The 13,382-nt window shown below is 44.1% G+C and overlaps 1 protein-coding gene across 5 annotated transcripts in view; it reads right to left on the reverse strand.

Annotated features, from left to right (window-relative positions):
- VEZF1 (vascular endothelial zinc finger 1) overlaps positions 1-12,935 on the reverse strand; it is a 30,632-nt gene extending 17,697 nt beyond the window's left edge. For 4 of the 5 annotated variants that reach the window (XM_063146696.1, XM_063146695.1, XM_063146694.1 and 1 more), the window contains exon 1: positions 12,694-12,935. In XM_063146696.1, the coding sequence (XP_063002766.1) occupies positions 12,694-12,726 (33 nt within the window). In that variant the 5' untranslated portion in view covers positions 12,727-12,935. The remainder of the gene's footprint in view (positions 1-12,693) is intronic. The other variant, XM_063146692.1, reaches the window with a different exon arrangement.
- Between the last annotated feature and the right edge of the window lie 447 nt (positions 12,936-13,382).

Here is a 13,382-nt window from a genome sequence, read left to right on the forward strand (position 1 = left end):
GGAAAGCAAACATGCATATATTTTAACTTGCTAAATTGTACCGCAGCCAAGACTGAAGGTTTTTGCTATTCCCACTGCAGACGCTGGATGCGAGGGGAAAGTATGGAGACTGAGTAACAGAAATAGTAGCCAGCAGAAGGAACAAGCCACTCTGCAAAGCAGACTTGCCCAGCCTGATGTGTTGGCTGGGGATGATGGGTGTTGACTGGGGATGATGGGATTTGTAGCCTGACACAACTGGAGGGTGCCAGGTTGGGTAAACTGCTGCAAGGCATCTGAATTTTACCAGAGCCCTGCCTAATTATGTTTGGTCTTCAGGTACAGTCAATGTACTTTCAGACTTTGTATGAGGTATCAAGCGCAAGAAACATGTTTTAACAAATTAAACTTGTTCTCATGTACAGCCAACCTGTAGCACAACCAGCCAGTAGCGTGTGGAACACCTTTTATAGAATTATCCCCCCTGGGAGATCCGCCAGAATTCACCCTTTTCTATTTTTAGGAAGCAGGTGAAGACAGTTGCTCAGGAAGGCTTCTTTACATTTATCCTCTTTGCTACCGGCTCGTGAATGAAGATTGTCATTTATGGTAGTACATAAACGAAATTGGGAAATTGTTTCGGCTTACTGGACACCTTTTTAAACAGAGCAAAATATGTTGAGCTTCCTGGCTTGATGCAAAGCTAGAATAAAATAGAGCAATACATGGTTAGAATCAAGAGGGCCTGTCGATTTAGCTAGTGAGGCCTATTCTTCTGCCAGATTCTCCTGGGCTGCAGCTCAGTAGATCATGTGCCCAAGGAATTGAGAATGCCAAAATCTAAAATTCCACCAAGACAGTTTATACCAGTATCATGGTTATATTTATACCAAAAGCCTGATCAATACTCAATTTAAGAAGCACCTATCTGGCCAACTACTGGGATTGGAAGGTTGGTCCTTAATTGGCCAACAGATCAGGAGCAGTAAGTAATCTTAGGTCCTCTTCAACCATTATTTATTGACTGCCCTCTAGATTTAGTCAGGCCCAAGCTACTGGATTCTACCTACCTTGAAAGGACTCTTTCTATTTTGGGTTGACTGCTGAGGAATGCCTATGGGTAGCAGAAGATTAGGAGGCACGTTCTCAAGTGAGGTTCAAATGGACCCACACGAAAGAGATGGACCACAGCTCAGTGTCAGGGCACATACTTTGAATGCAGAAGGACCCAGGTTCAATTCCTGGCAACCCTAAACATACTTCAGGTAACAGGGGAATGGAAAAAACTCTGTCTGCAAAAGATTCTGAAAAGCAGCTGCCAGTTGCAATCAACAATACTAGGCTTGATGGACAAGTAGTCCACCCTGATATAAGGCTGTTTCCTATGTCCTGTGACCCATACACAGGCCTATTAGGCCTTATCATTACCCTAAGTCAGGCGTGGGCAACTTGTGGCCCACGAAATGTCTGGGCCTACAAATCCCAATATCCTTCACCACTGTCTATGTTGGCTAGAGGAGGGGCCGTGGCTCAGTGGTAGAGCACCTGTTTTGAATGAAGAAGGCCCAAAGTTCAATCCCTAGCCTCTCCAGGTAGGGCTGGGAAGGAATCCTGCCTGAAACTTTAGAAAGCCACTGCTACCAGTCAGTATCAACAACACTGGCCTAGATGGTTTGATTCAGTATAAGTCGTATGCCAAAAAGTTTCCCACCCCTGCCCTATGTGAACCAAGCATGCAAAGCCCAAAACATAGGTAGGCAGAAAATAGATCTGGATCAACTAGCAGATCTGTGGGTGACCGGCAGAAAACCAGCAGGGATTTGATTCTGAATTGCTTAATAGCAGCAACGAAATGACTCTCCCCCTCTGTGTTAACTATTAAAATAAAGAAGGCATTGGTGAACCAGGAGTGGATTTTGGTTTGGAAGAAGTGGGAGCTCCATTCAGTTCTGATGCTCAAAACAAATTCCTAGGCTCAGAATGGTGTATGTCTGACGCACCAGGCTCTGGACGTGGATCTCGAGTTTCTAGTAAAAAAAGATGCCACATGCCTGAAGTCCCCATCCTTGCCCTAGTAAAGCCTTCCCCAACTTTCTGCCTTCTAGATATGTTAGACTACAACTCTCATCCTGATAGGAGTTGTAGTCCAACACATCTGAAGGGCACTAGGTTGGGGAAGGCTTTTCTAGAACAATGGCTGCACCTTGCAGGGGAAAGTCAGTAAGGGGCAACCAGCAACTCCCAGGGATGCTTGTCTGCCATTTACTAATCTTCCATTTGGGTAATCTCCAAGGCAACTCACAGTCTGGAAACCACTGCACTCTAGAGCATTCACAAAGTAGCCCCTGGCCAGCTTGGCAAGTTCGCAACACCACCTCCAAAACAACAAAACCACCGAGTCCTCCACCTTTTTAACTAGGCTGTTCTCCCCTATCAATAGAAGAACAAATCCTCGACATAAAGAACTGAGGTAACGGACGCAAGTTATATAATCTCACTCACAGCGATTTCCCCGCGAGGAAGATAAGCCACTTGCTTTGCAAACACAGGCGCTCATCACAAACGGACGTAGTGCGGTGCACGTTACAGCACACCATTGTTTTAATTCCCCGAGGGGAGCAATTCTTGGAGCTAATGACTGGGTGTATGCCACGATGCTCAACATATTGTATGATCTCTATCTTAATGACAGCCTATTTGGTTAACTACAAGTTAGAAATATAATTATAAATGCCCAGTCTACTCTATTAGATTGTGGATACATTAGAAGGGGATAAACAACTGTTGACATCAGCCCCTACACAGGAAGGCTGCTTTAGAATGCGATCCGTGAACCAGCCTGCAGCTACAGACAGCCAAAAGACGATCTGGTTGATTCAAAGAAATACTTGCAGAAGCTTCCCTGTGCCAACATAAGGAACGTGTATTTGGAATGCACACTTGCTGTGGATGGAGAGAGTGATGGAGAGGGGGGAAAGGTGAGTGTATAAGACCAGGGGAGGGCAACACGTGGCTCCCCTGCCACGTGTAAATAAAAACGGCAGTTTGCCACTGAAATTCAGCAGCAAACTACTCCGGAACCTTAGAAAGGCCAAATGGAGCTTGTTTTTCAAGCTAAGTTGGACCTTTCAAAGGCTCCATGGCAGCAAATTGCCTATTTTTAATTATTTTTTTGCTGATGGCATGTTGGAAGGAATGCATCCCACACAGGGGCAGGGAGGGGGGTCACAAGTGCCACCCCTTGTACACTTCAGAATTGCCCACCCCTGATAAAGACAGACAGTAAAATACAATGACTAAGGCATTCTAGGCAAGTGAAAGCTGGTAAAATTAAGAAATGTGTCTCTTCCATCAGCAGCTCTTTCCGGAAAGGGTTTAAAACAGCAAATAAAGGATCTGGTGATTTTGACAGGACATAATTCAAAGGCCTTCTAAAATCACAATAAGCTTATAGCCTGGAGTAGATAAACCAGCAAGCTGGGTACAAGGGTGTAGAGAACAAATTATTTGGTTTCCACCAAATAATTTAATTTTACAGAGGGCACTAACACAGAGTAAAGATAGGAGACATGGCATTTGATTGGATTTTCAATTTTCAATGTTAAAAAGCATAAACAACGCAGGTCCAGATAGGAACAAAAGGAGCAATTCTCACAAGGAAGAACTTTTCAAATGTATGCTCTCCTGAGCCTAGTAAGGAATGTATGCTTAAGCATAGCTGAGAGAAAGAGCTCAGATGGGACATTAAAGCTGATCCTCAGTTGTGAAACTTGCTTCCCCAGCACAAGGGCATTTTTTTAAAAAAATCCTATATACACAGTTGTCTAAGAGTATGACTCTGCCTAACAATTTGAAAATATTTTTCTGGCCATACCCAAGTGTTATCCGGAGGAACGATGCAAAATTTGACAACCTTAATAAACCAAGACAGTGGTAAACTTCACACATTAAGAACCATAAACAGATCTGACCTTATGGGACAAGGGCAGAGAATTCAAATACAGGCTCTTTAAACACATACTTAAATATACCAGAGTGCAAGATGACCCTGAATGACTGCAGAGAGAGACAACTATATGTACTATGTCATTACTCGGCAATGAACAGTTAGCCTGCACCCACACTACTTGAATTTATCCTAACTTACCCTGGCATCAAATCCTACAGCCTTTCCCCACCGTATATTTTTAATCACTGTATGTCCCTTAGACTGGCCAAACCAATTGTACACTGAAATTAAGGTGGGTCTACATATATAGCCTAAAATGTTTGGCCATTTTTCTTCACCATGTCATATGTGTTTCACGCTATTTGCTTTCCTATGCTTGGGATTAAGCAGAATTAGTCACATGGGGGTGTGTGTGCACTTAATCTAAATCAGGAACTAGTGTTACTGAATCAGGAACTAGTCCAACAAGCCTTAATGAAGCCCCTTTAAAAACAGTCATGTTTTGGAAGACGCATCCCTTCGTATGTTGCCAATGAGGACAACCAAGTCTCATTCTCTTCTCTACGCTTAGGGGCAGCAATCATGGAATCAAGGACAAGAGAGTAAACAATGCTTTTCACAAATGTTTGCTACTGAAACAGCTTTAAGGAAATCTGCAAGCTATGCTGAAGGATCAAATCCAGGCCAGATTCATGCGAAGGGCTTGCACTACCCTTGTAAAAATTGGGCCCTCTGGGCAGCAAGCCACTATGTATGAAGCATTACAAGCTGGTGCAGAAACACCCATTTCAAAATCAGTCTGGCATGCAACACAGGGGGCTTCTCTCTGAGGAAGACCAAATCAAAGCCCCTCTCTGCTGCCCAGAACCTCAGGGAATTAGTTAGTTCTTTGGATCCTGGTTCCAGTCTCCAACACTCTGACTCACACCAACTAACCCGCCTCTTAGACAAGAAAAGGCCAGCTGCTACATGTGACCTGTTACACCGTTTTACCCAGCCTCCACAATCTAGTACCAGTACACCACCAAGGCTCAGAGTACAGAACCAATAACATGTGCTCTTCTTTAGATCCCCTATCCACCCTTCTGACATTCTCTACTACACCTGCACATCAGAACTGCGAGGACATGAGGCGGCACTTCCAGACAGCTTCAGTGAGACAGAAACATTCCTGTCCTTGCAAAGTCCTCCCCTGTACTCCAAATTAAAAAGTTGGGCTTGGGAGAGTCCAACCTGCCATTATTATCAAATTGGATGTTGCTGTCAGACTTATTTTAAAACTTTGAGATGCAACATTTAGGATTTATCAAGACCAAGAATAGCTACCAAGTTGTTGTAAACCGCCCAGAGAGCTTCGGCTGTGGGGCGGTATATAAATGTAATAAAATAAATAAATAAATAATAAGTTATTTTCACTACCTTTAAAAATGGACAGCTTACTGGAGGTGGAAGAGAAAACCCCAGTTTGCGCATAATGGCAACCATCTTCTTTTTAACCCTGGATTACCATTAGTGAGACAGCATGCTAGTGCCCTGAGCTTAATCGCTCCCACTTGATTCCTCCTGCCAGCAGGAACTAAACAAGCCAGAGCTACTAAACAAGCCAGAGCCTCTCCATCCCTGGCTTGGTTAGCGCTGATTGAACAGGGAACTCTGGCTTATCTCTAGCCCAACAAGCCAGTTGTGGCCCAAGGTTTTTTCTTGGGTTACTGCTCTGGGTTGCCAGAGAGAGACAAGCCAGAGTTCCTGATTCAGGTGCAATAGAGCGTCAGTGGTCCATTTAGTTGCTCCCACTGACAAGAGCCAAGCAGGAATGATCAAGCCACATACACAATGGTTCACTTATGGTAATCCAAGGTGTTTTTTAAAAACAAAACAATAACACCAAGATTGTTATGTGTGAAAGGAGACCAAAGTGAATGGGGCTGCTATGTCCTTTAGACAGAAGGGGAGTTACTTTCCCAGGATAGGTACCTTATTAAACCACCAGTTCTATACTGTTGCACAGAGCTTGTTTTCCTAAGGAAGGCTCCAGAACCTGCAAGCATGGTCTGCATTTCAAACCCACAGACATTTTAATAAAAAGGATTGGACTTGATGGCCTTATAGGCCCCTTCCAACTCTATTATTCTATGATTCTATGAATGGATGAGCAGAGCATGAACCCAAAATAAGGCTGCACTTCTGATCAAGGTTACACCTAAAACACTAATGATCCTGTATTTTTTTTTAAAAAAAATAGATAGTACTTTATGGGCAATAAAATATATGCAGCCAAGAATACAATACTGGAACTCCAACTCAGGTGGGTTTCAACTCCTTTACTTTGTGTTTTCCTGTAGTCTTTTATGTAAACAGATTCAAATGCTGCAAACACTTGTTTAGGGAAATCAGGCAGGGCTCTCCCTCCAAAATCCCCTCCCACTGCCTGAAGCCTCTGACATCATTCCTTGCGCCATCATTCAGCTTCTCTCTGCACTGACTAACAGGAGCTTTGCCTGCCCCACACCTTTCCCCATTAGGGAGGATTTGGGGCCAGTAAAACACTTGGCATGCCACTCACCGTCCCAATTGGGGGGGAGGGGGGAGCAGCATAAAGAGGAATCGCCAGTTTTGATTTCAACCCCCAACCCCAGTAGCTGACCCCAGCCTAAAATCACAAGTTATACATTTCAAGGTACTGCATACCACCTCCATAAGAAGCCCAAATCCTTTCAGACAAGGTTCAAGCAGCCACATTTTATGGGCCACTTTAAGCCTTACAGAGCTATTAAGCTCCACATGGTTATCATGCACTTTGTCTTAATAAAATGACATAGCCATCACAATGTGAAACTCAATATATTCATGAAGCTTTCTGCTCTGAAAGTCATTCACACAAGCATACATACCTTGAAACTCAGGCAGCTCAGCTTGTTAAGTTTGCTAAACCGGTAAATCAATATTGCTTATGGCAGAAAGTAACATCCTGCAATTCTTACTGATCCCTTGAATTAAGGCCTTCTAAAAAGGGATCGAGAATTAAATGATAAATTAGAGGATGAAGAATGAAACAGCATCTAAGTATCTTTGGTTAAGTCATTTTTATTCACTTGTAGTGTACAGTTTTATTAGGCCTAGCTTATAAGTCAATAGTTCTGGGTTTCCTTTCTATCACTGTGATTTCTAAAATAAAACACAACACTGTTTCATGACCCAGGGTGGAAAAATTTGGCATTGTGAGCTTCCATCGCCAGAGGCAAAGTTTTTTTTTTGTACAATGTAGCCTTGATGTCAGAGCCACCAATTAGCATCAGTGAGTCATACCTTGGTTCTGCTGTTGTTTGGAAGATATTTTCCTTATTAACATGCAACCTGCACTTTCTAGGCAGATATAATACTGTTTTAAGATGCATACTAGTGTGTAGAAAAAAGTTACTCATTCTGAAAAACTGTTCCTCACTTCAGTGTAGGACACTTCAACACATGATCAAGATCAACATACTTCAAAGGGACTTTTTACCCACAACATGAAATATTGTACAAGATTTCTTTAGGTAAGCATTAAAAGCTATGTGAAGTAGAAGGCGGCAGAATGCTTTATCAATACAGCCTGCGATTTTGAAGACCTGAGACCCGAATAGGGGAGGGGGCGTAGTTCACTATTATATCACATGCTTTGCATGCGGAAAATCTTAGGTTAACATAAGGGCATAAGAGCCATCTAGTCCAGCATTCAGTGGCCAACTGGCTGCCCATAGGAAACACACAAACAGGACACGGGTGCATTAGCACCATCCTGTCCATGTTCCCCAGCAACTGGTTTACCCAGGCATACCTCTGATATTGGAGGTGACACATAGCCATCAGGACTAGTAGCCATGGATAGACAAACTCCTGGAGGAGAAGACTAACCCCTTTTAAAGCCATCCAAATTGGTGGCCATCACTACGTCTTGTGGTAGTGAATTCCATAGTTTAACTCTGCGCTGTGTGAAAAAGTACTTCCTTTGATCTGTCCTGAATCTCCCACCAATCAGCTTTATGGGATGAACATGATTCTAGTATTATAAGAGAGGGATAAAAGTGTCTCCCTATCTACATTCTCCACAGCAGGCATATTTTTGTACAACACTATCATGCACAATTTTTGTACACCTTATCCTCCATTCCCCCCCCCCCAAGTTAAACAATCTCAGCTGTTGGAAACTTCCCACATGGGAGAAATGCATTTTTGTTGCCCTTTTCTGCACTTATTCCAGTTCTACAATATCTTTCTTTAGGTGCGGAGACTAGAATTGTACACAGTATTCTAAGTGTGATCGACCATAGATTTATATAAAGGCAGCATGATTATTAATAATAATAATTTATTTCTTACCCGCCTCTCCCTCTGGGAGTTTTATTCCCAATTCCTTTTCTAATTATGCCTAACATAGAGTTGGCCCTTTTTACAGCTTCATTCAATCATGGCATCTCCAGGGGGAAAAAATGTCTGGAGTAATGAAGAGACACCTGCCAGTCAGTGTCAACCATACTGGGCTAGATGAATCAAAGCTCTGATTCAGCATAATATAGCTTCCTAAGTTCCTATGGAAGATGTCTTGCAAGAAAGGGCTTTAATACCCATTTTCTGGAATAAGTAGAAGACAAGAAGAGCTATTCCAGTTCTTTCAACATTCATTTTAGCTTTCTCATCAAAACAGAGGTATTAAGGCAAAGATTAATAATATTCTCCAAACATTTGTCATACTGGAAAATATCTTCCCCAACCTGGATCCATCCAGATATTTTAGACTACAACTCCCACCAGTCCCAGCCTGCATGGTCAATGGTAAGGGTCTATGGGAGCTCTAGTCCAAAACATTAAGAGGGGCCCAGTTTTGGGGAGGCTGTACTAGAAATCTTACTAGCTTTGTGATGGGGCTGGAGGACTGATGATGATGATTAAGAGAGGGGCTACATTTCAAAGGCCCATGTTGGTATTTAGTTTAGGCAAGTGAAACTGCTGAACCCTCAAAACAGGGATGGGGAATGTGTGGTTCTTCAGATGTTGTTAGACTAAAATGCCCTTCATCCATCATTATTGGCCATGCTGGCAGGGATTGATTGGAGTTGCAGATCAACATCTGGAAGGCCACACATCTCCTGCCCCTACCCTACAGTACCAAACTGAGCCAAGATGTTTTTTAAATCTAGCTATTAGAGATGATCAACTCAACCACAAAATGACAGTTGATTGTATTCTTGTAGGGACATATCAACAATAATCTTTCCCTTAAAGTTGTTATAAGGAAAGATACAGCATGGAAGCCAGGGGAAGGGGGGGAGAGAGAAATATTCTAACCAATGCAATGGAGATGGTTCTCCAGTAATGAGATTAACGATATTCAAAACTTCAGAAAAGGAGAAATTAAGTCCTGAAAAGGAGAAATTAACTGGAGTGTAGACATTTCATTGCTGGCATCTGCCTACAGTAAAACATTTCAAACCTAGTATATAAAAATAAGTCATACAAAAACTTTGTACTAGTTATCTTAGGCTCAAACAGATTTTGTTTTGAAGAGGATGTTTTAAGCCTGCTTCCAGAGACTGGGCACCTAAGCAAGTGACTCATCTTTGTACTTGGAAGTCTCTTTTTTTTTCCTTTAGAAGAGAAAGACTGCAGTGCATTTGCCTCTAGATTTATTCGCTTGCTTCATGTTTTCAAACTGGAGTCATGCTTTGTATTTTAAAAAGAACAGAAGACTCAACGGGCAAGTGACGCAGGCTTGTAATTTGCAGAGGATTATTTTACCTTCAGGAAAGAGGGGGAGGAGAAGAGGTATTGCAATTAGTATACTTTTTCAAGCTAAAAAAGGAGAATGGCTTGTAATCCAGGTTCTCACTTGGCTTGTAGTTTTGAGAAGGAAGTTGTCTGGCATGCTGCATTCCTGATAGAAGATTAATGCTTCTAAGTGACTCAAGTTGCAGGCTATGTGGCTTCATTTTTACTACACTGTACTCTAGCATCGTTTAACAGCTCTTAAAATTTCTCATTTTTAAAAAAAGCGGGTAGCAGGGATTACTACACATTTATAATTCACTCAAAAAACCCTGACTTGATGAGAATAATCCCTGGAAATTTCTCTTGGCAAAGTATTCTTTGAAATCAGGCAGCAAGTTAGTAAATTGGTTAGAAAGCTGAATATATTCCCTCCCCCTTAAAACTACCACATATGGTTTGCCCCAACACTTTCTTGTTAAGTCAACCAATTCCAGCTAATAACCATGAACATGCTCCCTCTTCAAAGCAATCCACTGTTTGATCCCATATGCAGGTAAGGGGATTCCTGACCCATATCTTAATAAGAGGGTTGGGCCTGAAAATTAATATATTATCTGTTCTTAAAGCTTTGCACAAGCAGATTTAATTTCCAAGCAAAGAACCAACTAATATATATTAGAAGACAGTGGCATAGTTTCCCAAAGGACTGCCAAAAAATAGAGGGGAAATGTAGAAGGGCTTTATGTGCCAGAGTAGCAGATCAAGGATAGATAGAATAGTATTTTATGTAGAACAAAAGACGGCAAAGTAGAGAAAATGACAATATTTTGGAAAAGGTAAGAGATACAATGAAGCATGTGAGCACATCTTTAGAAAGGAGGGGGGAAATAAACTGGAGAAAGCGATAAATATAGGGAATAAGATGCAAGGAAAAAAGTCAGGAGTAGATAATGAGAGGGGGGAAGAAAACAGTGGATCACAATTAAATAACGGTGGAGAAAACAGGACAACATTGTTGAGATCAGAAGAAAAAACAGTAACATCTTAGAAACCGCAGGTATAAAGGAGATAAACATGAGCGCAAAAACTATAGAATGTATCAGGAAAAAATGTTAGGACAAAGTTATAAAAGGTGGAAGAGTTTATAATGGGAGGGGGAAGAAATGAGTAGTGCCATTCAAAAATGGAGGACAGATGGGAGCAAAGGGGAGTAAAGTAGAATCCCACATACCAAAGGGGAGAAAAACAGAAAATCAATCATTTGCAAGAATGAAGATTCTGAATGAAAAATTAGTAAAACAGACCACCAAGAACACAGCAAAAAAGGAGAGGACAGGACAGAACAAGTAACAACCACCACAGAGTAACAACTTCCAAAGTAGCTGTGATAGTCTGCTACCGAACAGCCACACATAAGGTCTTATGGCATCCTAAAGACTAAAGGGAAAGTGCGAATGCTGGAAAGGGGGGGGGGGGTGTTTAAAAAGCAAAGCATAAGAAAACATGAAAGCAAGCAAAAGAACGGAACGGAAGGAGACACTCTCATTTAGTAATAAAAGGTAGCAGAATTATTGTGGGGCAGAAGAATCTATTCAGACTGAACATTACCAGGAGGCAGAAGTGAAATATACAGAGAAATGTTGGGGGGGGGGAGCACACCAGAGGGATAGCTAAAAGTCCCAAAGAAACCTGGGAGGAAAAAATACAGCAGCAGAAGTAGGGGGGTGGGGTGGAGAGAAATAAGCAGCTGAAGAACACAAGATGGAGAAGAGACTGAAATGAGTGAAATGTGCAGAGAATCCCATTTTGCGGTGGCAGCAGGGTGGGGAAGAAAAATAAATTCAGATTCCCAATGAAACATGGAGAGGGAAGAAAAATGCTTGAAGTTGGATGGAGGAGAAGAAGGCAGGAGAGACAGAATCTCATGAAAGCTGATTAATTAAAAATGCTAAATAATTGTTGGGAGGGTGGGAGAGAAAGAATGCAGAAGAAAATCAGGCGGGGGGGGGGATGAGGAGAGGAGAAGTGTACAGCGAGAATCTCATGGGGGGAGATTAGTTACGAGTCCTAAAGAACTGGGGAAGGAGGGAAGAGAAATAAAAGAATGCAGCAGCAGAAAATATGGTGCGGCCGAGAAGGGTGTGCAGACAGGAGATTTCTTTTAAAAATCCTAAAGAACTAGAGAGACATTTAAAACACACACGAACGAAGGGCATTTTTGTATCGAAAACTTGGGGGGGGGAAGAAAGAAACACCGATCAGCCAAGAAGTGCAACAACAAAAATGGGGGGGGGGAGTTCTTAAGAAATAATAATCGCCACTGATACTTGAGCACATATAAGATGAAACCAAAACCACCCAAATGAATCAGCTTCATTCCTCCCTCTTTTCTTACAGAAAAAAAGAGAGAAAAGACTGGAAAAAGCCAGTTGCAGAAAATAGTTTTGCATGCGTGTTTGGGGGGTCGGTTGGTGGGGGGGGGTTCCCCTCAGTTATTATTGCTGCTTGGGATGAGGATGAGGAGGATGAAGGAGGCTGTTTGCTGGGGGGGGGAAGAAGGAGAGAGGGGGAGAGAGAGAAAGAAAGGGAGGGAGAGCAGAGCAAGCGCGCTATAGCCGGCCTCCCACCGCGCTATAGAGAGCCCAGCTACATTCTCCTCCTCTTCCTCCCCCCCTCCCGCTATTCCCCCCACCCCACCGCGGAGAGGGGGGGGTTAGAGAAAGCGAGGCCGCCCCCCGCTGCTGCCTGACAGACCCAGCCGGCCTGATCCCTGCGAGGAGGCCTAGCGGGGTGGGTGGGTTTTTGTGGGGGGGGGGGGAAGAGAGAGAGAGACCGCGAGTAGGCAGGCAGGCAGGCGCGCGCCCGAAGCGGGGGCGCGCTCACGGATGAAGGCGCGGGGGGGGGTGGAGAGAGAAAGCCAGGACGACCTCTAGTAATATTTTTTGCGCGAGGGGGGGGGGGCCGTTAAGAAAATAAAAGAAATAAACGCGGTTAGTCGTTTCTTTTTTTTTTTCCCTCACCTGAAAGAGGAACGCGGTCCAATTGGCCTCCATGGCTTGGAAACGGCGCCCGTTGGAAAATAAAAAATAAAAATTTTCTGTCTATATATATATATATGTGTGTGTGTGTGTGTGTATATATAAATATATAAAGGGTTTGTGTGTATATGTGTGTGTGTGTGCGGGGTGTGTGTGTGTGTCTCCCTCTCCCCTCAGGCCCGGCGGCCTGGTCTTGGCGGCTGCGGCTCCTCGCTGGCGCTTCCTTCCTGCCTGCCTCCCTCGCTCTCTCCCCCGCCCGCCCCCCGCCCTCCCCCGGGCCCCCAGCTACATGGAGCCGACAACAAAGCACAAGTGGCGGCGGCGGCGGCTGCTGGTGCTGCGGCGGCGGCGACGAAGGAGGAGGAGGAGGAGGCGGCTCAACATGGCAGCGCCACCGCGGCCGCGCTTCCGCTAACCCCCGGGCCGTACCACCGCGGCGAAAAGGGGGGAGCCCGAGCCTGAGAGGGGAGGCCGAGAGCCCCGACGCGGCAGGGAGGCCCGCCTGGGGCTCCCCGACACTCGCCTCAAGCACCCCGAAAAAGCCGAGGGGAAGACGCTGAGCAGGAGGCCTTGGCAGAGCGCTCGGGGGAGGCCGGGAGCGAAGCGGGCGCCCCCGCCGAGGCTGCAAATGGCACGGCCGGCTCTCCTCAGGCCGCTGATGGGGAGAAAAT

The sequence above is a fragment of the Elgaria multicarinata genome, chromosome 22 (genome assembly GCF_023053635.1).
Source record: "Elgaria multicarinata webbii isolate HBS135686 ecotype San Diego chromosome 22, rElgMul1.1.pri, whole genome shotgun sequence".
In the NCBI taxonomy this organism is placed as follows: domain Eukaryota; kingdom Metazoa; phylum Chordata; class Lepidosauria; order Squamata; family Anguidae; genus Elgaria; species Elgaria multicarinata.